At 41.5% G+C, this 26336-nt stretch overlaps 1 protein-coding gene across 1 annotated transcript in view; it reads left to right on the top strand.

The window, feature by feature from the left end:
- Window positions 1-12253, top strand: part of LOC139410822 (nuclear receptor subfamily 6 group A member 1-A-like) — a 113980-nt gene extending 101727 nt beyond the window's left edge. Inside the window, exons 4-11 of the mRNA XM_071156362.1 lie at window positions 6016-6246; window positions 6673-6728; window positions 8838-9007; window positions 9467-9700; window positions 9958-10212; window positions 11545-11666; window positions 11828-11980; window positions 12114-12253. Coding sequence (XP_071012463.1) covers window positions 6016-6246; window positions 6673-6728; window positions 8838-9007; window positions 9467-9700; window positions 9958-10212; window positions 11545-11666; window positions 11828-11980; window positions 12114-12253 — 1361 coding nt within the window. The remainder of the gene's footprint in view (window positions 1-6015; window positions 6247-6672; window positions 6729-8837; window positions 9008-9466; window positions 9701-9957; window positions 10213-11544; window positions 11667-11827; window positions 11981-12113) is intronic.
- Window positions 12254-26336: the final 14083 nt, after the last annotated feature.

The raw sequence follows: 26336 nt of genomic DNA, 5'->3' as shown, positions 1-26336 counted from the left end.
AATGTCAATACAATCAAACTAGCAAGGGAAAGGATCACAAGTCAGTCATAATGTGGCTAATAGGCTAGCGAATCTATTTATGTAGCAAGCTAAAAACACAGAGCCTAACATTAGCTTGATAGCTAGCTAGCTGCTAGGAGGATGTCATGTCATGCCATTGGAGGAGTGGGGGAGTGACTGACTTTTTCTCCTCATATCGTTTTTCGGTGGCTAGAGATGCAGGTGTCATTTGGTTAGCTAGCAAGAACTTCAACGACTGTTATCCAGTTAGCATATCATGCGTTCGCAAATTCACTACTCTACTCCGATTTCTGAGCACTTTCGTCTGAGTGTACCAGAGTGCAGAACCAGTGCTGAATTTCTGAACGCGCAACACCCGCTGAATATGACCAGTGTCAGTAAACGTAGGGGAAAATAAGTTATAGTTAGTCAAGAACGCTCTAGAAAATATGCTACGGCGAGGAAAATGGTCAGAGTGAGGTGTTCTCTCATTTATGTGTGGAAGTAGCTAGCTAGTAAACTAGCCAACTTTAGCCAGTTAGCTTTGGTGCTTGGTTGGGGCAAGCATGCATTGGCAGGTAAGCTGCAGAAGGACGAGGAGACTACAGTTCGCCATTGTTTATCAGTGCAATTTTGACGTCCAACTAACTGAAAAACTTTGAGAGGGTTTATTTAATGTTCCTTCGTTAGATTTTAGCTCATCTTGCTCTGGCTAGCATTAGTTGTCCCACCCATTAAGTCAAAATGTGACTGGTTGATTCCACTGTCACTCCAAAATGTTACCCTAATACAGTTGAATGACAGATCCCTTCTCTAGCTTCTGATGTCTGACCATCAAAATATTTAATATTTGAGATTCTTCAAAGTAGCCACCCTTTGCCTTGATGACAGCATTGCACACTCTTGGCATTCTCTCAACCAGATTATTGAGGTAGTCACACTGTCGGTAATTTATTTGGAATTCAAGGCACACTTAACCAGCATGGCTACCACAGCATTCTGCAGTGATACGCCATCCCATCTGGTTTGACCTTAGTGGGACTATCATTTGTTTTTCAACAGGACAATGACCCAACACACCTCCAGGCTGAGTAAGGGCTATTTGACCAAGAAGGAGAGTGATGGAGTGCTGCATCAGATGACCTGGCCTCCACAATCACCCGACCTCAACCCAATTGAGATGGTTTGGGATGAGTTGGACCGCAGAGTGAAGGAAAAGTGCTCAGCATAAGTGGGAACTCCTTCTGTTGGAAAAGCATTCCAGGTGAAGCTGTTTGAGAGAATGCTAGGAGCGTGCAGAGTTATCATCAAGGCTACTTTGTTAAACACTTTTTTGGTTACTACATGACTCCATATGTGTTATTTCATAGTGTTGATGCCTTCTCTATTATTGTACAATGTAGAAAATAGTAAAACAATTAATAAAATAAAAAAACATGAATGAGTAGGTGTGTCCAAACTCTTGACTGGTACTGTATATGATGAGTTAGTCCAGGGACAGGGAGTCTTGACCACCTTTCACAAAGGCTTCCCATAACTGGACGAGCCTGTATGAGGGGAAAGTTCACGGCTATCTGATGTGCAGGTTGACCAAAGGCCATCAGTGAAAGACTTAGCTCAGAGCAGCTAGGGTTAATCTATGGGTTCAGGAGGAGGTAGCATTAATCAGGCCCACTATAGCTGAGGTCTCACCAGGCTCCTTCAGGACTGGGTAATGGGACCAACAACCAACCACCCAGCACTCATTACAGTGTGCTAGTCATGCTAGTCATAGTGTAATAGCTGAGAATGGTGTTAAAGACCAGAGTTGTGGTTGTTTCTCTCTGTATCTTTATGAAACGTCATAATGCAGTCTCCCATGTTGATCTCTAAACTTTCACATTTATAGGTTAACTGTTAAAATTTGTCCAGTAGTGGTCATCTGTTTTTCAGGAAGGAACCAGTTCATGTTCCTTTATTTTGGGAATTCTGTTTGAAGCACACTCCCTATTTAGTAATGGATTATGAGAAAGGGGATAACACACTTTTATTTATATTTATTTATTTCACTATTATTTAACCAGGTAGGACAGTTGAGAACAAGTTCTCATTTATAACTGCGACCTGGCCAAGATAAAGCAAAGCAGTGCGACAAAAACAACAACACAGAGTTACACATGGGATAAACAACCGTACAGTCAATAACAAAATAGAAAAAAAAGAAAGAAAAAAAAAGTATACAGTGTGTGCAAATGTAGTAAGATTAGGGAGGTAAGGCAATAAATAGGCTATAGTGGCAAAATAATTCCAATTTAGCATTAACACTGTAGGGATAGATGTGCAGATGATGGTGTGCAAGTAGAGATACTGGGGTGCAAAGGAGCGAAAATTAATAACAATATGGGGATGAGGTACATAGTTGGGTGGGCTCTTTACAGATGGGCTGTGTACAGGTGCAGTGATCGGTAAGCTGCTCTGACAGCTGATGCTTAAAGTTAGTGAGGGAGATATAAGTCTCCAGCTTCAGTGATTTTTGCAATTTTTTTCAGTCATTGGCAGCAGAGAACTGGAAGGAAAGGCGTCCAAAGAGGAGTTAGCTTTGGGGATGACCAGTGAAATATACCTGCTGGAGCGTGTGCTACCGGTGGGTGTTGCTATGGTGACCAGTGAGCTGAGATAAGGCGGTGCTTTACCTAGCATAGACATATAGATGACCTTGAGCCAGTGGGTTTGGCGACGACTATGAAGCGAGGGCCAGCCAAAGAGAGCATGCAGGTCGCAGTGCTGGGTAGTATATGGGGCTTTGGTGACAAAATGGATGGCACTGTGATAGACTACATCTAATTTGCTGAGTAGAGTGTTGGAGGCTATTTTGTAAATGACATCGCCGAAGTCAAGGATCGGCAGGATAGTCAGTTTTACGAGGGTATGTTTAGCAGCATGAGTGAATGAGGCTTTGTTGCGAAATAGGAAGCCGATTCTAGATTTAATTTTGGATTGGAGATGCTTAATGTGAGTCTGGAAGGAGAGTTTACAATCTAACCAGACACCAAGGTATTTGTAGTTGTCCACATTCTAGGTCAGAACCGTCCAGAGTAGTGATGCTAGTCGGGCGGGCGGGTGCGGGCAGCGATCGGTTGAAAAGCATGCATTTAGTTTTACTAGCATCACTACTCTGTACGGTTCTGACCAAGAATATGTGGACAACTACAAATACCTAGGGGCTGGGTTATTGGCTCTGGCAGCCAAAACAACCAAATACTCCATCTAAACTTGAATCGATTCTCAGTTGCGGTAGGGTTCTAGAAAAATTAAATCTCTTAACTTTCATATTACATCAAAATAATTTCACAAATGCAAAATATACACTTACTGTACACTGTTTTAACAGTATTTTTCAGTGACAACACATTTGTGGTGTCAGTCTTCCGTTTACACAGGTAGTTAACTCTGTTTTCCGTAAACAAGCACTGAAACATGGAAATGTGGCCGTGTGGGAACTCTAACCATATAAAGATGTGTAGTAATTTAACATTTTGTTTTTAGAAAATTATTTCTCACTGATTTGAAAGATATGGTCCTTTTGTTTCCAAAACCGTATCACAAGTGATGTGTGCTAACGTTTAGAACAAGCATTGGGGCTCTTAACAAATCTCCCCCGGCCAGAAGATACTATCGTCAATAAGGTAGTTAGCGTCTATGAATGGGCTAGTGCTACCCTATCCACTATCCACCAACACCCATCCACCAACACACAACACACCCCTCAACCCCCGCACCATCCCCCCTCATAAAAGCTCTGAACAGATGGGTTGATACCATGGTTACAGTGAATAGCCCAGCGGAGCAAAGGCTGCTTCCAGTTGGAATGTGTCCATGTGCTGATCTGTAGCATGGCTGGCTGAGCTCACAAGATAACACACAACTCCACCCTCACTGGCTTAGCTTCCTAACTATGATATCAGTTACCAAGACAGCCCATCCCAAGTTCTATTGGTCAATTATCTATTACATGGGGGTTTATCGGCAGACTCAACAGCCTTGGTTTGTCAAATGACTGCATCACCTGGTTCACCAACTACTTCTCAGACAGAGTTAAGTGTGTCAAACCTGGCAGTCTCTATGGGGCAGCCACAGGGTTCAATTCTCGGGCCGATTCTATTCTCTGTATATGTCAATGATGTCGCTCTTGCTGCTGGTGATTCTCTGATCCACCGCTACGCAGACGACACCATTCTGTATATTTCTATATTTGGACACTGTGTTCACAAACCTCCAGACAAGCTTCAATGCCATACAACACTCCTTGCGTAGTCCGTGTAAGGTCCTTGGACTATACGGAGTAACATTAGGCTCCTTTAGTCCATTATTGGGCTAGGGTAGCACTAACACTGTGAACAGCAGAGAGTGGGGAATTTAGGTTAATTTATTCTCTGCCAGCATGGTGAGTTTTATCATCTAGCCTAGAGGTACATGAGGATTTTTCCAGTTAAGATTTTAAACTGCGTTTTTGGTGTCCTCGAAGTGTGCTGGTCTGGAGATTGTGCAGTTTCTATGGTGATTAGCAAAGTAACTAAGAATTTCAGGAGTTCCCAGAGGATTGGCGAAGGCCCTTTCTTGTTTCAGCATAACAACGCCTCCGTGCACAAAGCGAGGTCCATACAGAAATGGTTTGTCGAGATTGGTGCGAAAGAACTTGGTTGGCCAGCACAGAGCCCTGACCTCATCCCCATTGAACACCTTTGGGATGAATTGGAACATCGACTGAGAGCCAGGCCTAATCGCCCAACATCAGTGCCTGACCTCACTAATGCTCACGTGGCTGAATGCAAGTCCCTGCAGCAATGTTCCAACATCTAGTGGAAAGCTTTCCCATAAGAGTGGAGACTGTTATATCAGCAAAGGGGGGACCAACTCCATATTAGTGCCCATGGTTTTGGAATGAGATGTTTGACGAGCAGGGGTCCACATACATTTGGTCATGTAGTGTAGGTATATTGTCTTTATTCTGTTTTCACATCTGGGTCTCTCATGGCCACCACATGTTGTTAAGTTGCTAACACTGTGTAATTGAACCTATTATTTTTGAATGTGCTTCATTTGGGACATCCTGTTCCACTACTTCCTCGAAGGCAGCCCCTCCTTCTAGCCTCTACCCAAGCCCCCAACATGTGTTCCAAATTACTGCCCTCACTTGGCCCGGTCTTTACAACATTTCCCATTTTGAAACGCTCAGCAAAAAAAGCTGCTCCATGTATCCTTTGAGGAAACAAGTTGAAGGCTGAAATATGAATTATCTGTTAATGGTATGCACTGTGTTTGTCTTCTAAGACAGCTCTGATATGAAACTACCAGTTGGAGAATCAATAAACAGTTTGTCTGATATATTTAATAAACTCAAATGAATTCCATTCTCACAATTTCCAGCATGTTCAATGATATGTAGACCTTATGTGGGCTTGCGTTTCAATGTAATCTATATTTATTGAAATCGGAATGAATCTAGTCACGTTTCACTGAGTGGTGTTAGACTATAGACACTCTGAAGAGTTTACGTGATGCTGTCACTGTGTCCATCTCAGAGAAAGGAGAGCCTGTAAACTAATCACCAGACAGGCCAGCATGTGTCACTTTAGCCTGGTCCTTTCTCTTCTCAGACATACTAAATAAAACATTCAAGATGTCTGCACTCTCAGGGCTCATTCTTCCTCACATTCAACTGGTTACACACTGGTTGGCAACCCTAAATTACAGTATGATGGTTAGAGCTGTATTACACATCTTACATTTACATTTGAGTCATTTAGCAGACGCCCGACCTCACTAATGCTCTTGTGGCTGAATGGAAGCAAGTCCCTGCAGCAATGTTCCAACATCAAGTGGAAAGCCTTCCCAGAAGAATAGAGCAGCAAAGGGGGGACCAACTCGATGTTAATGCCCATGATTTTGGAATGAGATGTTCGACGGTCATGTAGTGAATGTGTCAGATATCTGTCTGTCTTCTGCTCTAATCAGTCATTCTGTCTCTTATGTCAGATGATGCAGCTGACCCACGTGTTTGCCTCATCTGTGGAGACCGCGCCACAGGCCTGCACTATGGCATCATCTCCTGCGAGGGCTGCAAGGGCTTCTTCAAGCGCAGCATCTGCAACAAGCGCGTGTACCGATGCAGCCGAGACAAAAACTGCGAAATGTCGCGCAAGCAACGCAACCGCTGCCAATACTGCCGTCTGCTCAAGTGTCTACAGATGGGAATGAACCGCAAAGGTAAGAGGAGACCAAAGAGGCAGATTGACAAGCGGATGAGAGCCACACATTAGAATTTACTGTACTAGAACCATAGATTGTTCTAGAACCACAGATTAAATTAGAAGAGCTCCAAGAACTTTCAGCTCTCAATCAGACCCCCAGCTCTGTAGTTATGTAGCTAGTGCCCTCTGCTGGATTGACTGGGTAAGTGAATGTTCTCGTTTCACTGTACAATTTCTTGATTTTCTCCTGTGGCACAATCATAGCAGCCACCACCAGGTAGAGCCATAGTACAAACGTTGCCATCACAACCCCCTAGAAATTGGACTTTGTGTTATGAAACCCAAACATACTATTTTAATTGTACTTTGTGTTGTTTATGCCCTGCACCTCTTTCCCATATATCTTGTTGGGGTGCTTATGGCTGTTCTTTGTGTTTTCCAGCAATCAGGGAAGATGGGATGCCAGGAGGGAGAAACAAAAGTATCGGGCCTGTCCAGGTAAATATTCACTGTGGACTCTACTACAGCTAACTATTAGATTCCAACAGTGCCTTTGATATTTCAGAATTTTTCAGAATTTGAATCGTTTCCATTTCAGTTGAATTATCTTAGAACCCATTGTTGACAGTGATTATTTTAATGTTCATATTCACTTATAATTTCATTAGCTGGCTTTGAACAAGGTAATCGGGCAAATCACCATCCCTTATTGCTTGCAGCACCAGTCATTATTTACAATGTTCCATCTATGCCATTAATATTAGATGGAGAATTAGCCATGCTTTTCAATAGTCATTTAGGCATAGCCAAGATAGATAGAGTAATTGCCTTTAAGACTAAATTATATTGCTTTGAAATGCATGCATGTAAAGTAGTGAGTATGTGAAAGAATGCGTATTGGTGTGGATTGATCATCAAATCTCATATCAGGGAAAATGCTTTGAAGGAGATTTGAAGGAAAGTCTGAGGAGCGGGGTTTTAAAAGAAAATACTACTTTTCAATTCACATTTCATCCTTACAGTTCGTTACATTTTTGCTAACCCGACATTCTTGTTTCGCAGCTCAAATTCACCGTAAATGTCACAGTAGCCACTATCCAGTAAGCACAGACTATTCAACAGTGACATATACTTTTCTTCTTAAACATGTTACACTATTGAATAATGCAGCCAAACCATATTACAGTCTTGAATAAGGCAACAATGTGCAGACATTTAAAGGGTTTATTTTCTCGTTAGTAGGCAACACTCAATACATTTTAGCTTCAAGACATAAGCACAGAGTTGCTATAACAGCATGTCTTCATCAAGTCATGTTAGCCTATCAGAAATGAACAATTAACCCTCTCATACGAATATAAAAGTATAATAGGCCTACCTTATAACATTACAACAAACCAGGTTTAATTTTTATCCTGTTTTTATAGCTTAAGCTATGTATTTATAGCCTAAAATAAGACCATTTATTTGTGTTCTGAGAAAATGTGAATGTGATCAAATTTGTTTCTTTTCAGACTTTGGGTGGCTAGGCTACTTAGACCTTTTTAATTCAAAATTATTGACTGGAATTAATCAATCCACACAATAGTGATGACATACCTTTTTAATAATCTACACCTAGGGTCCAGAGTTGGTTAGGTTAGCCTACTACCAGATCAGGAAAAACTCTGGGCCCCGGGAAAACATGTGCTCCCTACTACTCTGGGACCTGTGGTTCCACCTCTGAAATCACCACACAATGTTACAAATGAAAAAGACAAAAACAGATCCTATTTGCATGATCTACATTTGACATGTTTTTGGTGGTGGGGATGGGCTTCCATAGTTTTATGTGGCTCAGTGCAGACAGAAGCTACTGCGACAATTTCAGTATGTAGCAGGCTGTTACTGCAATTTCAGGTAAAAAGTCAAAGAAACAAGTCTGAAACATTAGGAAAATGTCTATACATTTCAGCTGTTTCAAAAACATTGCTCTGCTATTACCATTTATGCTGTAGGAGTGTTGGCTCAATGAGACAATTCTGTTTACACTGCCCTGCTCTAAGGAGGGCAACTGTTGGGCGAGTGTTGTGAGCTACCTCAGAGGTAGCGGTTTAGACGTTGCAAGTACACAAGTTTACATTTGAGTAATAGGAGCCGATGGTATTTTTAAAGAATGTGTAGTAAGTGTGAAGAGGCTCTTGGTCTTGATATGCTAATGCTCTGCAAATGGCTTTGTAGATTATGTTCTCTGTATAGTGTTTATGAAGTGGTAAGGACAGCCATGGACAGCCATATTGTTGGTACTTTATCCTTGTGTGTGTGTGTGTGTGTGTGTGTGTGTGTGTGTGTGTGTGTGTGTGTGTGTGTGTGTGTGTGTGTGTGTGTGTGTGTGTGTGTGTGTGTGTGTGTGTGTGTGTGTGTGTGTGTGTGTGTATGTTTCCTTGTGCCTCTGTGGAAAAAGTTTTCCTAGGATAATTATACCCTGGATAACAGTGTTATGTTAATCAATTCAGATGTATCTTACTCTCACCCTCAATCTACCCCTCTCTGCTCTTTCTCTCTCCTTCTCTCTCTCTCTGTTCTCCCTCTCTCTCTGCTCTCTCTCACTCTCATTCTCTCTCTCAGATCACAGATGAAGAGATTGAGCGGATCATGTCGGGACAGGAGTTCAAGGAGGAAGCCAGTCTGCCGGAGCACACCTGGAGCAACAATGGTGACAGTAGTGACCACAGTTCTCCTAGCAACGGCGCCTCCGAGGGCAACCAGCCATCACCTGCTTCCACTCTATCATCCAAGTGAGTTAGCAACTCGTCTACATGAGGGAGCATCGTAAACATTGTCAGCAGTTAGTCCATGTATGAGATAATTAACTGCCCCTGACATTGTACCACTAATTACCTAGTTTTTGACAAATTTGCTACCGAAAGAATGCCTGAATGCAATCTATTGAGATTTAGCAGTGATATCTGTAGATTGAATTCAGCCCATTATCTGCTGTTTTTGGAGACATGCATAGTGTCTATCTGCAAGCAGCAAGGCCAAACATAGTGGTATTTACATCTCTCTTTGTAACCATCAATTTATCTAAATCAACCATGTACTCTGATTATGTTAGATGTGCATAGAAACAGTTATTCATAAAATCTCAGCAACAGAGGCACACTTATGAGATACCAAAACATAATTGATGGCATTTAGTGTAAGTACAGTATTTATTTGAATGAATATCTGACCATTGTGTTTTCTCTGTACAGTCGTTCTTTAGAGATGGGTGGTGGCTACACGGGTGCTGTCAGGGACCAGTACATCAACGCCCCCATGAACACCCCCTACCAGCTGCTACCTCACCTCTTTAGCTACGCTGCCCAGTCAGGCCTGTTGGCCCCCCAGCCCCGCAGCCTCTACCCCCAGTCACACCCCCTGGTGATGCAGCTTGTGGCTGCAGAGGACCTAACTCCACTGGCCACCCCCATGCTGATAGAGGACGGGTGAGTAGGCCTGCTTAACCTGACATTTCTGCTGAGCAATGGAAGTGTGGCATGTATTTCACATAACAATTTCAGCAGACATCTATTCGGAAATGTGTTTTAGAAATGTGTGTTCCATTTTACAATATTAATTTTCTGACCATGTGACCAGGTCAGCCAAAGCTCCTGGCCCAATACAATAATATGAACAGCATGCTGTTATGAATCCTGTTGATATTCACATCCGCGTCTCTCTGTCTCCCTGTTATGTGTGTCAGGTACAAGGTGACTCAGGTGGAGTTGTTTGCGCTGCTGTGTCGTCTGGCCGACGAGCTGCTGTTTCGTCAGATCTCGTGGATCAAGAAGCTGCCGTTCTTCTGTGAGCTGTCTATTGAGGACTACACCTGTTTACTCAGCTCCACCTGGCAGGAGCTGATCCTGCTGTCCTGCCTCACCATCTACAGTGCACAGATCTTTGGAGACCTGGCCGACGTCACCGCCAAGTACACTCCCTCTGATGAGGAGCTGCAGGGGCAAGTACTGCCAGGCAGTAGGGTCACTGTCAGTGTTAAACAAATGATACTGGGGGTGACCATACCCGCCGGCCATGCGTTCATAGGTTTATTTTGCTATCAATATATGGAAAGAGACCATTTATCTGAGAGCCCCTACTCTTATTTGGTGTTGGTGTTCATGCATCAGAGGTTACAATGCAATATTGTTCGCTCACCTAGGCTTATGTTATTGTAGTATTTTTGGAGGTGTGGTGGTTGAACAGGGCTCTAAAGATAGGGGATCATGTCAAAAGTTGAGTTGTGTTTCCTTCTGCAACAACAACCTCCTATAGTGACCATCATTCCACACTGTCAGTTCACTATCTTTAAAGGCTATGATGTCTCTACCATTACACATATTGGCATTGGACGTGTGCCAAATGAACTGGCCCGTGAAGCAGTCCACTCCTCAGGACTGTGGCTAGCACAGTCTGGGCCATTATGAAATACAGGTCCGTCCTAGATTGGCCATAATACTGTGGGGGCTTAGTCGTGTGTAAATCAGACCAGAGTTATCTGACCTTATGGCACACTTGCTCCTAATTTTCTATTGAATTTACGGCTGGGTTGTGTTGCAATAGCCCATTTTTCTGCAGTTTTCCCATTCAAGGAGAAGGTGTCTGACTAACTATGGAAGTGCTAAACGCTGTGTAGGCATATGTACTAAAGATATTAGTTAAAGAGACCTGGATCTAAGGGGAGCTGTAGTGTAGAGACAGGCATGGAGATTGATGAGATCAGTTATTCAGTTTGACATGTTTTAGTATCTGCTCCTTAAAGCCATGGCCACAATTTTCACTGGGGATGGGGGGGACATGCCCCCCTGAAATTGCATTTTTGTCTGTTTTATCATTGGAATGTGATACAAAACGAGGCAACAGTTGGCTTTAGGACCATGCGGATGTCTCTGAGCGGTCAGGTAGGCTGTTTGGAGTGTTTATCTGACTGAAGAAAAAGAAAAAAACATTATGTCCCCCCGCATCTAAAACCAAAGTTGCGCGCCTGCTTGAAGCTAAAGGAAATGTTTAGTTAGTGAGATGAATGTCCTTAATCACTTGTTGGGGATCAGACATAATCCACTTCTCCCCATTTAATTTCCTCTCATCTTCTTATTATGAATCAACTTTCACATTATCATGATTCTACTCTCTTTAAACTTTTTCTTCCTTGAAGTCTTGCACTTCTGTAGCATATGCGAGTGTGTATGAGAGCTGGAAGTCTTGTTGATTTTGTGTTCTTTGTGTACGTTTTGTTTTTGTGTGAGTCACATTTCACAATCTCACCATGTTTTTGTATGCGTCCCCCCCCAAGGTTCAGTGAGGATAGCATGGAGTTGATGGAGAGGCTGATATATCTGTTCCGCAAGTTCCACCAGTTGAAGGTCAGCAACGAGGAGTACGCCTGCATGAAAGCCATCAACTTCTTGAACCAAGGTAACACACACACACATGCCCAGCCAGCCAGACACAGCACTGTTCCAACAGGACTTCAACAACTGCTCTGCCGCTTAGATGCTTTATTAAGTAGAAAGAATGAAAACGTCACACACACTATACATATAGCTAAGGTCCTCAGTGTGTTCCTGTCTGTGCAGATATCCGCGGTCTGACTAACGTCTCCCAGTTGGAGCAACTGAACAAGCGCTACTGGTACGTGTGTCAGGACTACACCGAGTACAAGTACCCTCACCAGCCCAAACGCTTCCCTGAGATCATGATGTGTCTGCCAGAGATCCGTTTCATGGCAGGTAAGTTGGTGCATGTGGATTGGCATGGAGGGCGTTGTATTTTATGACATGCTAATATAAAGATCCATAGAAAAGTAGGCGATAGGATAATTGTTCTGTACTCACACACTGTAAAAAACATGTTTCTTTCCAGGGAAGCTGGTGAACGTTCCTCTGGAACAGCTCCCCCTCTTGTTTAAAGCAGTTTTGCACTCCTGCAAATCCAGCTTCATCAGCAACAGGACAGGAAATTCTCCCTGTATGACTACTACTGGTACCTCCCCCGGGAACTGAGCCCCGCACCCTGGCCCCAGGACCGCCCTTTGACAAGAATCTTGCCTGGGGTGGGGCCAGGGACTGGTCCCCCTTCCTGTGAATGTGACAAGCAATTTTTGTTCTCTATATATTTATTACACGACAGAGCTGAATGTATGCTGATGTACGCTGTGCACATGCTTCTGTACAAACTAAATGCACATAGATGCATTGGTCTTTGGAGTTTACAAATATGTATCCGATTGCTCAACGTGTCGGTGTTGCCATTGTTAGAACTAGATTTTTAAGATTTATTTGATTCGGAATGGGGACGGGTATAAATGAGTTGACAAGTGTTTTGAGACTACCTCAGGAAGATGATGTTGCTATTTTCAGGTACCTTTTTCTCGCTGTTTTGAAATGAAGAGGTTGCCCGGTCTAAATCAAATCCCTGTAAATGCTGTAAACTCCTGAATCATAGATGATAAGTCGGCCTTTACAATGACATTGACCAAAGGCATTGCTGCATATTCATTTGAACCAAAGATAGAAAAGCATTCAACCCTGCAATCAACAAATGAATGTCCTGAATTTCCCACTAGTTCTGGTGTATTTTCTCACTTCTTGTAGTATTTTTGTACACTATTTCATACAATCCACAAACAGACATCCTGTAGGGATGGCCTGGTCAATGTAACATTCCTTGTCTTTCAGTGAGGTGACATTTTGTTGGATTGTGGGATCTTCATAGAAAACAAGCATACGGGTATTTTCTACAATCATAGACTGCAGAGCAAATTTAGTTGCATAGTTGCAGGGGTAGGGGAAATTTGTTATTAGCTTGAATGAGAATTTTTTTTGACCAAAGTGATATGCAAAGTTTTTTAAGCAGCACCCATAGATTAGTGATTAGTCGATGGCTCAGTGTAATGATTTCTTATCAATGAAATGAAGAAATGAATCAATCTGTTTAAGAGCCAGCTCGAGTGTAGCTCGTTCTTATCCTAACCCCTAGGCTGAGACACCACAAACAAGGGCTCCACTCTCTTCTGTCCTAGTCCCTGCTCCTCCAGACATACAACCCATCTTGGCTTTCCACTGGTACTTCCTTGCCCAAACCTGAGCCTCTGCACATGCTCACTGGGTTGGTGGTCCGATCCGCACAGTTAGGCTACAAGGAAATGCTGGCTTGTTCATTTGTACTACTACATTTGTAGACAGTGTTGGGTTTAGAATGCTCAGGTGACTATATTTTGACTGCAACAGAGGAGAGATGGAGGAGACATTAGGGGCATGTCTATTAATCTGGTCTGGGTTGACAGACTAGAGGTTACTTCTGGCTTGCACACATTGCCTAAAAAAGCTATATAAAGAAATAGGTTCTTTATTTATGAAGTATGAGATGATCATTTCAACCAGCCGTTAGCCGTTTCATAACAACCATTTTTTAAAATTTGGAGCAATGCAGTCCTTGCAACGACTCTTTTCTGCATGCTGTGGTGAGGCAGGAGACATTCTTTGACCATTACCATGGCAAAGTGCCCACCCCGCATTCTCCTCTCTCTCAGGTCCTTGTGGACCGGTATTTAAACAGGGTAAAGTGAGTGTTATGTATTGCATTCATGAGTTACTCAGTGATCACTATGCTGATGTACTTGTAGGATTTTTAATTGTAGAATTCTGGACATTGTAGGTCCTTTTAGAAAGTGTTTCATTTTTCATTTTTTTCTGTTTTATGAAAGTGGCTGTTGTTTAAGGGCATGTTTTAAGACTTTAACTGTTGCTCCCAGTTCAGTGTTTAGCTTATTTGTCTGAAGATGGTCAGAGACAGGACTTAACATCAGTAAGGTCAGAGAGGTCCCTTTTCCACTCTGAGCCTAACCAAGCTAACCTCAATCAACAGGTGGGCTTACGATTGCTGCCTCCATCACTGGGTCTAGACTAGTCTGTCTATATCTTCTTAGCCTTAACACGGTACTACACTGTACCATCTAATATCCTGAACCACGCTTTGAATACTTTCACCAATACAGTGTTCTTTGTTTCAGTAGTTTCAATTAGCCACCTTTCCATGTTTTGTTGTCATACATTTCATGTATTTTGTTTTTTGGAGTGAAAAAGACCCCTATCATTTGTTTTATTTTTAATGAATTCTGATGGATGTTGGATGTGATTCTATCAACTTGATCCCACAGTTCCAAAGGAAATGATGTTTATGGTATTGATGTTACAATTCTAAAGTGTTTACGAACTATTACCAAAAACACTGATTTGATGAATAGAATGATATATGCAGAGAGTGAATTAACCAATGGCAAGCCACTGTGAAACCGGTAAATATACAGTGCATTCGGAAAGTATTCAGACATCTTGACTTTTTCAAAATGTTGTTACTTTACAACCTTATTCTAAAATGGATTCAATTGTTTTTTTACTCATCAATCTACACACAATACCCCATAATGACAAAGCAAATGTATTAAAAATAAAAAACAGATATCACATTTAAGTAATTATTCAGACCCTTTACTCAGTCCTTTACTCAGTACTTTGTTGAAGCACCTTCGGCAGTGATTACAGCCTCGAGTCTGTATTTGAGATGTCAGATCGGGTTCAAGTCCGGACATTCAGAGACTTGTCCTGAAACCACTCCTGCGTTGTCTTGGCTGTGTCCTTAGGTTTGTTGTCCTGTTGGAAGGTGAACTTTCGTCCCAGTCTGAGGTCCAGACCGCTCTTTAGCAGGTTTTCATCAAGGATCTCTCTGTACTTTGATCCGTTCATCTTTCCCTCGATCCCGACTAATCTCCCAGTCTCTGCCGCTGAAAAACATCCCCACAGCATGATGCTGCCACTACCATGCTTCACCGTAGGGATGGTGCCCGGTTTTCTTCAGACGTGAGGGTTGGCATTCAGGCCAAAGTGTTCAATCTTGGTTTCATCAGACCAGATAATCTTGTTTCTAATGGTCTTAGAGTCCTTTAGGTGCCTTTTGGCAAACTCCAAGTGGGCTGTCATGTGCCTTTTACTGAGGAGTTACTTCCGTCTGGCTACTCTACCATAAAGGCCTGATTGGTGGAGTGCTGCAGAGATGGATGTACTTCTGGAAGTTTCTCCCATTTCCATTGAGGAACTACGGAGCTCTGTCAGAGTGACCATCGGGTTCTTGGGCACCTCCATGACCAAGACCTTTCTCCTTCGATTGCTCAGTTTGTGGACAGCTCTAGGAAGAGTCTTGGTGGTTCCAAACTTGTTCCATTTAATAATGGTGGAGGCCACTGTTTTCTTGAGGACCTTCAATGCTGCAGAAATGTTTTGGTACCCTTCCCCAGATCTGTGCCTCAACACAATCCTGTCTTGGAGCTCTACGGACAATTCCTTCGACCTCATTGCTTGGTTTTTGCTCTGACATGCACTGTCAACAGTGGGACCTTATATAGACAGGTGTTTACCTTTCCAAATCAATTGAATTTACCACAGGTGGACACCAATCAAGTTGTAGAAACATCTCAAGGATGATCAATGGAAACAGGATGCATCTGAGCTCAATTTCAGGTCTCATAGCAAAGGGTCTGAATTCTTATGTAATTTGTTTTTGCTTTGTTATTATGGGGTATTGTGTGTAGAATGATGAGCATTTATTTAAAAAAATCCTATTTAGAATAAGGCCGTAATATAACAAAATGTGAAAATAGTCAAGGTGTCTGAATACTTTTTGAATACACTGTATATGCATATTTATGCATGATTTCTTTGAGTTTACCATCAGTAAACAAAGCCCGGGAACATTGAAGTGTTCCAGTCATGGTGGGGAGCAGCCAGCCACTGGTCTGGGGGGCTTAGTACACATGGCATGCCTAAACTCAGGGATCAGAACTTCTTAGGGGACATGTGTGTGAGACCCTAGCCCAGTGCTGCTGTCCCCATACAGTTTCACTATGGCCAACATACGTAAATATAGAGACTCTTAGTGGCAGATCATTCCTAGTAGTCGTTTTTTAAATCTAACGTCACATTGCTACCTACCTTACAGCCACCTCCACGACTGTTTGCCACTTTCATGTTTTGAAATACATGTATTACATTCTCATTTGTATTCTATTATTTTCTAGAATGTGTTTTCACCGATAATGGATATGTCATTTGCAATTTCTATACTGAAACTACCTCTTTTTTTTGTGTCATCACGTATTTTACTTTCACACAGGTAATGCTTAAAAAAAAATCATATTCATTGGTTTCAATAGCTGGTTCCCATCCAATTGGTACAGATTTTCTTGCAAATATTCTAAAATCCGCATAAAGAACATATGCGCATTTCCCACCAGTGGTGTTTCCACCAAACATTTCCCACCAGTGGTGTTTCCACCAAACATTTCCCACCAGTGGTGTTTCCACCAAACATTTCCCACCAGTGGTGTTTCCACCAAACATTTCCCACCAGTGGTGTTTCCACCAAACATTTCCCACCAGTGGTGTTTCCACCAAACAGACTTGCGGTAGTGCACAGAAAATGTACTTATTTGCTTCAATTTACATTTACCAAATAAAAATCTACATTTCAAAGTGTTTCTATCGCATTTTCAGCTCTATGGATAGTTTTGTCACAAAAACTGTTGTGCTAAATGGCACACGTGACTATTCTGGTCGTGGAACCTGTGCTCTAGCCAACAACTCGCACATACAGTGCAGTTAGGCTGTGCGGATTATGAGATTATTATGGATAAGAGCGAGAATATTTTTATTTGTCAAACGGCAGTCAAGCATCGATCATCATGTCAGACCCTCAATATTTATTGGAAAGGAGCGTAAAGCTCATCACCTTTAACACTCCATCACACATGATTTAATCTGTAGCCTAATAAACTGCATGATTTCCCGAGTCGTAGCGGGAGGACCATACACCATATCATTGTGTGACTCCAAGTTAACTTTCGGTATGATGGTTATTATATCAATATTTGTGCATAAATGCGTTTCCACCACCATTTCTTGCATAATACATTTTGCTGACACGAAAAGATCCCACCATGTCGAACTAACAAATTATCTGTCGGGATTTATAAAATTGTACCGAAATGTCCTGTTTCCATCACAGCTGTCAGGATTTTTTTTTTATACCGTATGACTTTACTCGCCTAAAACATTTGAATGGAAATGTGGTTATTGCACCAATGTTCTGTTATTTTGTGTCTCTTATTTTATCCAGTTACCTCTCACTGTTACTTATTGTGCATGTGAATGTTGCCTCACATGCTATTCCGTGCTACCTCAGGAAAAACTGTCGCCTAGGCCTTAGTGGGTGGGAGTTAGTTTGACCACCTTGCCACTTTACATTTACTCGAACGACTTTTTTTAATATATTTTCCAACATCGATTATGTAATTAATGACATCATACCTCACTGATCAATGAAAACTGATCTTATTTACCACCTTGTCATGATTACCATACCAAAGAATTTCGACAGGAATCTAAACTTGAATCAGTTTACTTTGTAGTGTCATATTAATAAGTATTGTATTCCAATCAATGTATTGTGTTCCTTCACTATATTGATATAGTTGTTTTGATGTACCAAACAATCTACTTGTGAAGTGTAAAGAATAAAATGATCAGTATCATGTTTGATATTTATAACGCTGCTTGTGAGTGATTATCAATTAGAATGTAACTTTGGCCAAACTGCCATTTACTGTTGTTTACATGTTTTTCCTCACTCCTCTCAATAATAACTGGTGAATGAGTTTTGTGTTTTAAAAGTGTTTTAACAAGCTCATTCAGTGTTATAACAATTAATTCACAGAGGCTCATCAGCGAGCCCACAATGGGGAATGTCTAAGGCAAATAGAAGAGCAGATAAAATCATAATGTATCTCTGTGACCAACATCTTAAAGTTTTTCCATTGAATGTGAAGATACCACTAGATATGCAGGTGAAACACATGACATTTGTATCTGCCATGTTTTTTGTTGTTATTTTTTTATCTTTTGAAAAACCCTTCTCCTCGTCTTGTTACTTACTACCTGTGATGAATGTGATCCATACGTCTTCAATGCATGTTTAGAATGTGTTAGGATTTGAAACCAAATAAATGTGAACGTTATGCAACTGTGAGATTGCTGTCATTTCAAGCATTATTTGAGTGCCATGTAGAACCCTTTACACAAAGTGTTCACCATGGAACCCAAAAGAGTTCTACCTGGAACCAAAAGGGTTCTCCTATAGTGACTGCCGAATAACCCTTTTGGAACCCTTTTTTATAAGACTGTAGTGTTTTTGGAACGCACAAGCTAGTCAGCAGATTTTGGATGGGCCTAATCTGTGTGTCCCTGATCCATCCCCCAACATCCAGTCTAATTTGTTTTGCGACTATTATTCACACACACAAAAACAAACTGTTCCTGCATGTCAAATCAGATAGAGAATGATCTGTACCTAGACAATGTGAATTATGATCATCTACATTTAGGTGTAACTAAAGTACAGGAACAGCCACAGTTTACTGTACCTTTGGTAGAATCTAAATGCTAAAGCTATAGGGAATAATGCAATGCATATTTAAATGTTAAGCAATTCATATCTACTATAATAGGTATAAGTTGTCCTTACTATAGTCAGAGAAGAGGAGGAGAGAGGAGAAACACATGATCGGCAGATTCATGGTCCTGTTTAGGAGGTTGATGGATAGTTTGTATTTGTATTTGTAGTTATTATGGATCCCCAATGCCTTGGCAGCAGCTACTCTTCCTGGGGTCCAGAAAAATTAAGTCAGTTCTACAGTTTTAAAACATTACAATACATTCACAATAGACTTCACGACACATTAAGCGTGTGCCCTCAGGCCACTACTCTACTACCACATATCTACAACACAACATCCATGTGTACGTGTGTGTGTATAGTGCGTATGTTATTGTGTGTATACATGTGTCTGTGCCTGTGTTTGTGTCTCTTCACAGTCCCTGCTCTTCCATAAGGTGTATTTTTATCTGTTTTTTTAATCTAATTGTACTGCTTGCATTAGTTACTTGATGTGGAATAGAGTTCCATGTAGTCATGGCTCTATGTAGTACTGTGCGCCTCCCATAGTCTGTTCTGAACTTGGGGACTGTGAAGAGACCTCTGGTGGCATGTATTGTGGGGTATGCATGGATGTCCGAGCTGTTTACAAGTAATTCAAACAGACAGGTCGGTGTATTCAACATGTCAATACCTCTCACAAATACAAGTAGTGATGAAGTCAATCTCTCCTCCACGTTGCGCCAAGAGAGATGGACATGCATATTATTGATGTTAGCTCTCTGTCTACAGCCGTTCTGCCCTGTTCTGAACCAATTGCAATTTTCCTAAGTCACTCTTTGTGGCACCTGACCACACGACTGAACAGTAGTCCAGGTGCGACAAAACTAGGGCCTGTAGGACCTGCCTTGTTGATAGTGCTGTTCATTTTAAGGCAGAGCAGTGCTTAATTATGAACAGACTTCTCCCCATCTTAGCTACTGTTGTATCAATATGTCTTGACTATGACAGTTTACTACAATCCAGGGTTACTCCAAGCAGTTTAGTCACCTCAACTTGCTCAATTTCCACATTATTCATTACAAGATTTAGTTGAGGTTTAGAGTTTAGTGAATAATTTGTTCTAAACATAAGGCTTTTAGTTTTTTTAAATATTTAGGACTAACTTATTCATGCCACCCATTCTGAAACTAACTGCAGCTCTTTGTAAGTGTTGCAGTCATTTCAGTTGCTGTAGTAGCTGGGATGTATAGTGTTGAGTCATCCGCATACAGACTCAAAGCCAGTGGCATGTCGTTAGTAAAGATTGAAAAAAGTAAGGGGCCTAGACAGCTGCCCTGGGGAATTCCTGATTCTACCTGGATCATGTTGGAGAAGCTTCCATTAAAGAACACCCTCTGTGTTCTGTTGGACAGGTAACTCTTTATCCACAATATAGCAGGAGGTGTACAGTCATGATGCATACATTTGTTCCAGCAGCAAACTATGATCGATAATGTCAAAAGCCACACTGAAGTCTAACAAAACAGTCCCCACAATCTTTTTACATAAATTTCTCTCAGCCAATCATCAGTCATTTGTGTAAGTGATGTGCTTGTTGAATGTCCTTCCCGATAAGCGTGCTGGCTATTTCAATCAATAAAGTTTTTTTTACTATTCTTGTGTAGCCCGAATGACTTTTGCTTCCCTCCAGGCCTGAGGGCACAAACTTTCTAATAGGCTTAAATTGAATATATGGCAAATAGGAGTGGAAAAATTGTCCGCTATTATGAGTAATTTTCCATCCAAGTTGTCAGACCTCGGTGCCTTGTCATTGTTGATAGACAACAATAATTGTTTCACCTCTTTCACACTCATTTTACAGAATTAAAAATTATAATGCATATGTTTCAGAATTTGGTCAGATATACTTAGATGTGTAGTGCCGGCGTTTGTTGCTGGCATGTCATGCCTAAGTTTACTAATCTTGCCAAAAAATCAATAAAGTAGTTAGCAATATCAGTGAGTTTTGTGATGAATGAATGGAGCCGAGTTTGACTTTTTGCCCCAAATTTCATTTAAGGTGCTCCAAATCTTTTATCATGTATCTTTTGTTTCATAGTATATCCTCTTCTTCTTTTTATTCCATTTAGCCACGAGTTCTCAATTTGCAGTACGTTTGCCAATCAGTTGTGCTGACAGACTTATTTGCCAGTCGAGCTGCTGCTTGCATCATGTGTGTGATTGTCAGTGGACCTGCTGCGTGCATCATGTGTGCGATTTGTCCAAGGAGTGGGCTATAGGAGAGGACCCACTTATCTGCTCAAGGCTGCGTGAGGTGAGGCGAGGTGAGGTGAGGGGCATTTGACAGGCTTTTCTAACAGCAGCCCCTCTTCTCTCCCCTGACAGGATCCCCCCCCCCCCAGCCTTCACTGACTGACCTCCACTCTCAGGTCCATTCAAGTCTGAGCGTGTGGAGTCCCTTTCAATGGAGACGTATCATGCAGGGATAACAAAGGATTTACATTAGTTAAAATATGTGTAGTAAGATCTATCTCTCTTCAACATCAGATTTGCAACTTTTCAATTTACACTATCCTTTCTTTAGCCTCAGATGTGGTGTGGCCAAAGCCACATTCCTGCTTCATGTGTGAGTGCTCCTTTTAGCATACCGTAAATAGTCAAACAAAATAAGGATAGCAATTCAAACTATACAGGAGGTTCTCATCTAAACTATATTTCACTTAATATTGCACACTTGATTAATGCAATGATTCACAAATGTGTGGATATTTTAAATGCCTTTCAAGGGTAGGTAGCATAGACATAACCACATGTAACATATGGATTTGCAATAGTATACACACCAACGGTCCCAATGCAAAGTTACACCCTTACTTTTGTAATGTTCAAAAAACAGAAAACATCTACCCACAAAACACAGGTGGGAAAAGGCTACCTAAGTATGGTTCTCAATCAGAGACAACGATCGACAGCTGCCTCTGATTGAGAACCACAACCGACCAAACACACAGAAATAGAAAACATAGAACACAAAACATAGAATGCCCACCCCAACTCACGCCCTGACCAATCCAAAATAGAGACATAAAAAGGATCTCTGAGGTCAGGGCGTGACAACTTCAAATTAAAGAAAATACTTTTGCACTCATGACTACTGGTTTCAATTACATTTTCAGCCAACTTACAAGCAAATACTATATGAATTTACTGCTACAAATCGTCACGCAAGTTTGCTAGCCAACTAACATGCTAATGTTAGCCCCATCAGCCTACTTAAGTTACATTAGCACTGCATGAGTCAGCCAGTTGCTATGAACACCTAGCTTACAGCAACATTAAAAAGTTATCAAATAATGTTACCGGTATATCTTAGCCAGCAAGCCAGTCAGCTAAAGTTAGCTATTTTAGACTGCTAGCTAGTCTAGCCAGCTAACTAGACTAGCTAGCCAAACACCACGGTCAACATAGTGAACTAGTAAGCCAGAGAACAACACCAACTAGTCTAACACAGGCAGGAACCCACAAACACAAAAAAATCCAGCAGATATAAAGTAGAGAGAGCGGAGACTTACTGATTGACGGCTGAGTTAGCTCAACAACAAAAAAAGCCACAGAGAGAGGCGCTTCGGAGAGAAGCTCCAAACAGATGGACATGATCACAACAGCACAGTCAGATATTGTAGTGTGCTAGTACTAAGCCAAGATTGATAAACGCTGTTAGCCTATTCACGGAGCCCTGATGTGTGGAGAATCTGATTGATTGTTTACAACACACCTCCTCATGATCGGTGGATTGTAGCACACCACTGCCAACACTCAGTCTGCATGACTAGTGGCTAACATTAGCCAGCTCGAGCTAGTTAACACATAGTAGATTCTCCATATGACTTTGACAAATAGAGCATTGTCGGTAGTTTAGAAGATATCCAGAAATTAGTTAATAAATATGTAAAACCCCCTAAACATAACTATGTTTGTAGTTATAGGTGACCAGATCATGACAACAACAAAGTTACTAAGTCATTCCCCACACTGTGTTGTTACTAGGGTGAGTAAAAACACATGCTTCCTACCCTTTAATTTTAAATTTGGCTAACAGAAAAAATATAGTCTACTGGTATTAAGGTAATTAAGTAATTATTGCAGGCACATGTGGTGTGGAAGAGCAAAAATATTGTCTACTGGTATTATGGTAATTTTTGCAGGGATATGTGGTGTGGGAGAGCCATTGTCTTTACACTATACCACTCAGAGGTGGGTATGTGGTGTCAATGTCCCCCACATTAGGAGCCTCTTTCCGCTACACTACTTTGACGACTCATAAGAGTCCCAGGAAATATACTTTTAAAGTGTAAATGGCGGATCAAGATTCTACCTCTGGAGGTAGTGTGGGAGACATCTACACTACATAATCCCGTTTTAGTGGTATAGTGTAAAGACGATGGCTCTCCCACCCTAAAAACCCAGGTAGTTTGGGAAACATCTCTCGAAGAGAGATTTGAATCTAGATATGCATCTTTACATTACACAAGTATCTTTCCTCAGACTAGTCCTCCGATTAGTAGTGTTGTGTAAGTAGTGTAGTGTAACAAGGCCCTTAGAGGGGGAGATTATGTGTATAGCTAACAACTCTCATAAATATTTCCATTTGCATCTACCACTCACAATAGAGAAATGGGTCATACCATGACAAATGCAGTAAACACAATTCAATGCATTATGATAACACTACAAAATCCACAAAATCATCAACATTGTCAAGACCAAAATATTCAGAACCAAGTTATAGTATAGTAACATTCAGTAGAGAGGAGAGATATGTTAATTGGAGAGTGGGGGGTTCATTTCAGGCCCTGGCAGCATTAGGTTTTGGTCGGCCCACTGTAGCAGAAGCTGCCCTTTAGAAACGCCACCCTCTGAGCCATGTTTTCTTATCAGAACTAAAAGTCCAATATCCTCTCTCTTTGATAACACCCAGAGGTTTGATAAACACAGAGTTAGAGCTGATATGGAAGAGCACAGTACCACAGATTCAGGGGGAGGACTACTGCTTTGATTGAGATGTAAAGACAACCTCGGGGAAATGACATGCCTTTACATGTTTTGCCACACACATATTCCCCCTGCAACTGCATTATCATTTGTTAAATTTGTTCGCTCAATGCCTTGACAATGTAATATGAATCATTTTACCATAATAGGAATTGTATGGTATCAACCCCATTACACCTGTCTGTGCTTTAGGTTAGGCTCATTTACGTCACACTTGGAGACATGTCAAGGCTGGGGCCGACCCACAAACAAAACATGAGAGATACAAGTCAAGGGAGGGAAAGGTGGGTGGAGAAAGTGAGGTAGAATTTTTTTTAGGTGTATAAAGACATAGATGAGAGAGAGAGAGAGAGAGAGAGAGAGAGAGAGAGAGTGAGAGAGAGAGAGAGAGAGAGAGAGAGAGAGAGAGAGAGAGAGAGAGAGTGAGAGAGAGACTGAGAGAGCGAGAGAGAGAGAGAGCATTTCAGGACAATGGAGCATGGACTGTAGGAAATGGCAGAGGCATTAGAGAAATGTGAGGGAACAAGGTTACATTTTTCTGGAAGTGTGTCAGTTGGTGGAGGGTGAGGAATGGTGGGACTGTTATCGGCAGGCAGTGGGTCTGGAGTGCTCCAGGGTCAAGGGGACACAAGATGAGAGGGGTGGAGAGGGGGGAGACGAGAGAGAGGGGTGGAGAGGTGGGAGACGAGAGAGAGGGGGAGAGGACCACACCTGGAGAAGGCACGATTCAGGAGCGTGGCAGAAAGGACTGAGGCCAATAAAGCCAAGTGGACACTGACAGGCCTGTACCATCAAGGCCAGAAGATCCTTTAATCTCCATAAGTTCCTTCTGGTTGTTAAAGGGGCATTCTGCAGTTAAAACAATAAAAATCACACCCAACCACTGTTTTGTTAAAAAGCTGAGGGATTGGGCTGGAGAAATGTAACCACTGTCAAATTCATAGACAGAGCTATGAATGCATGGACTGACCATCCATGATATTAAAATGATAATTTTTACCATGTTTTGAGGCTATATCGTGTTTGATTACAATTATATTGTTTACAAACAATGGAGTAAAACAATCTTATATCTTGGGTTCTAATGGGGTATGACAGTTGAACTAATCTCATGAGGCATTTTTATTCTTCAATAATCAATGGGTAAATATACAGTACAGTGCCTTCAGAAAGTATTCACACCCCTTGACTTATTCAAAAATGTTATTGTTACAGCCTGAATTTTAAAAAAAAACTTACCTATCTACACATAATACCCAATAATGACAAAGTTAAAGCATATTTGGGGATTTTTTGGGGCACATCTATTGAAAATGAAATCAGAAATATTTAATTTGCATAAGTACTCACACTCCTGAGTCAATACATTTTCAAGCCAATTTAAGTCAAAACTGTGACTAGGCCACTCAGGAACATTCAATGTCGTCTTGGTAAGCAACTCCAGTGTATTTTAGGCCTTGTGTTTCAAGTTATTGTCCAGCTGAAAGGTGAATTTGTCTCCCAGTGTCTGTTGGTAAGCAGACTGATCCAGGCTTTCCTCTACATTTTTTGTCTGTGCTTAGCTCTATTCCATTTTTTAAAATGAAAAACAAACAAACTTGCTAGTCGTTGCCGGTGACAAGCATACCTATAACATGATGCAGCCATCACCATGCTTGAAAATATGAAGAGTGGTAGTCAGTGATGTGTTGTCTTGGATTTGCCCCAAATATAATCAAATCAAATCAAAGTTTATTTATCACGTGTCACGAATACAACAGGTATTTACAGGACCTTACAGTGAAATGCTTACTTACAGGCTCTAACCAATAGTGCGAAAAAGGTGTGTGTGTGTGTGTGTGTGTGTGTGTGTGTGTGTGTGTGTGTGTGTGTGTGTGTGTGTGTAGGTGTAGGTAAGTAAGTAAAGAAATAAAACAACAGTAAAAAGACATTTGAAAATAAGAGTAGCAAGACTATATACACACCGGTTAGTCAGGCTTATTGAGGTAGTATGTACATGTAGGTATTGTTAAAGTGACTATGCATATATGATGAACAGAGAGTAGCAGTAGTGTAAAAAGAGGGGTTGCCGGGTAACCATTTGGTTACCTGTTCAGGAGTCTTATGGCTTGGGGGTAAAAACTGTTGAGAGGGGGGGGGGGGGGGGGGGGGTCAAAAACGAAATTACACTAACAACAAATGAATATATCTCAATCAGGTAAATATAAATCATAAAGGTAGGTCCCTAATATTTCATCATGTACATTAATATTTAATATATTTACACAAATGTACATGGAGCTCCGTATGTTCAGTCTTTTATACAAATATGTCCAAATCGGCTCCAACAGCATATATAATAATAGAGAGTAGCAGCAGCATAGAAGAAGGTGAGGGGTTGGGGCAATCCAAATAGTCCGGGTTTCCATTTGATTCGCTGTTCAGCAGTCTTATGGCTTGGGGGTAGAAACTGTTTTAGAAGCCTCTTGGACCTGGACTTGGTACTCTGGTACTGCTTGCCATGCGGTAGTAGAGAGAACAGTCTATGACTGGGGTGGCTGGGGTCTT

The sequence above is a fragment of the Oncorhynchus clarkii genome, chromosome 6, assembly GCF_045791955.1.
Source record: "Oncorhynchus clarkii lewisi isolate Uvic-CL-2024 chromosome 6, UVic_Ocla_1.0, whole genome shotgun sequence".
Lineage (NCBI taxonomy): Eukaryota > Metazoa > Chordata > Actinopteri > Salmoniformes > Salmonidae > Oncorhynchus > Oncorhynchus clarkii.
This window is presented reverse-complemented; position numbering and strand designations above follow the sequence as displayed.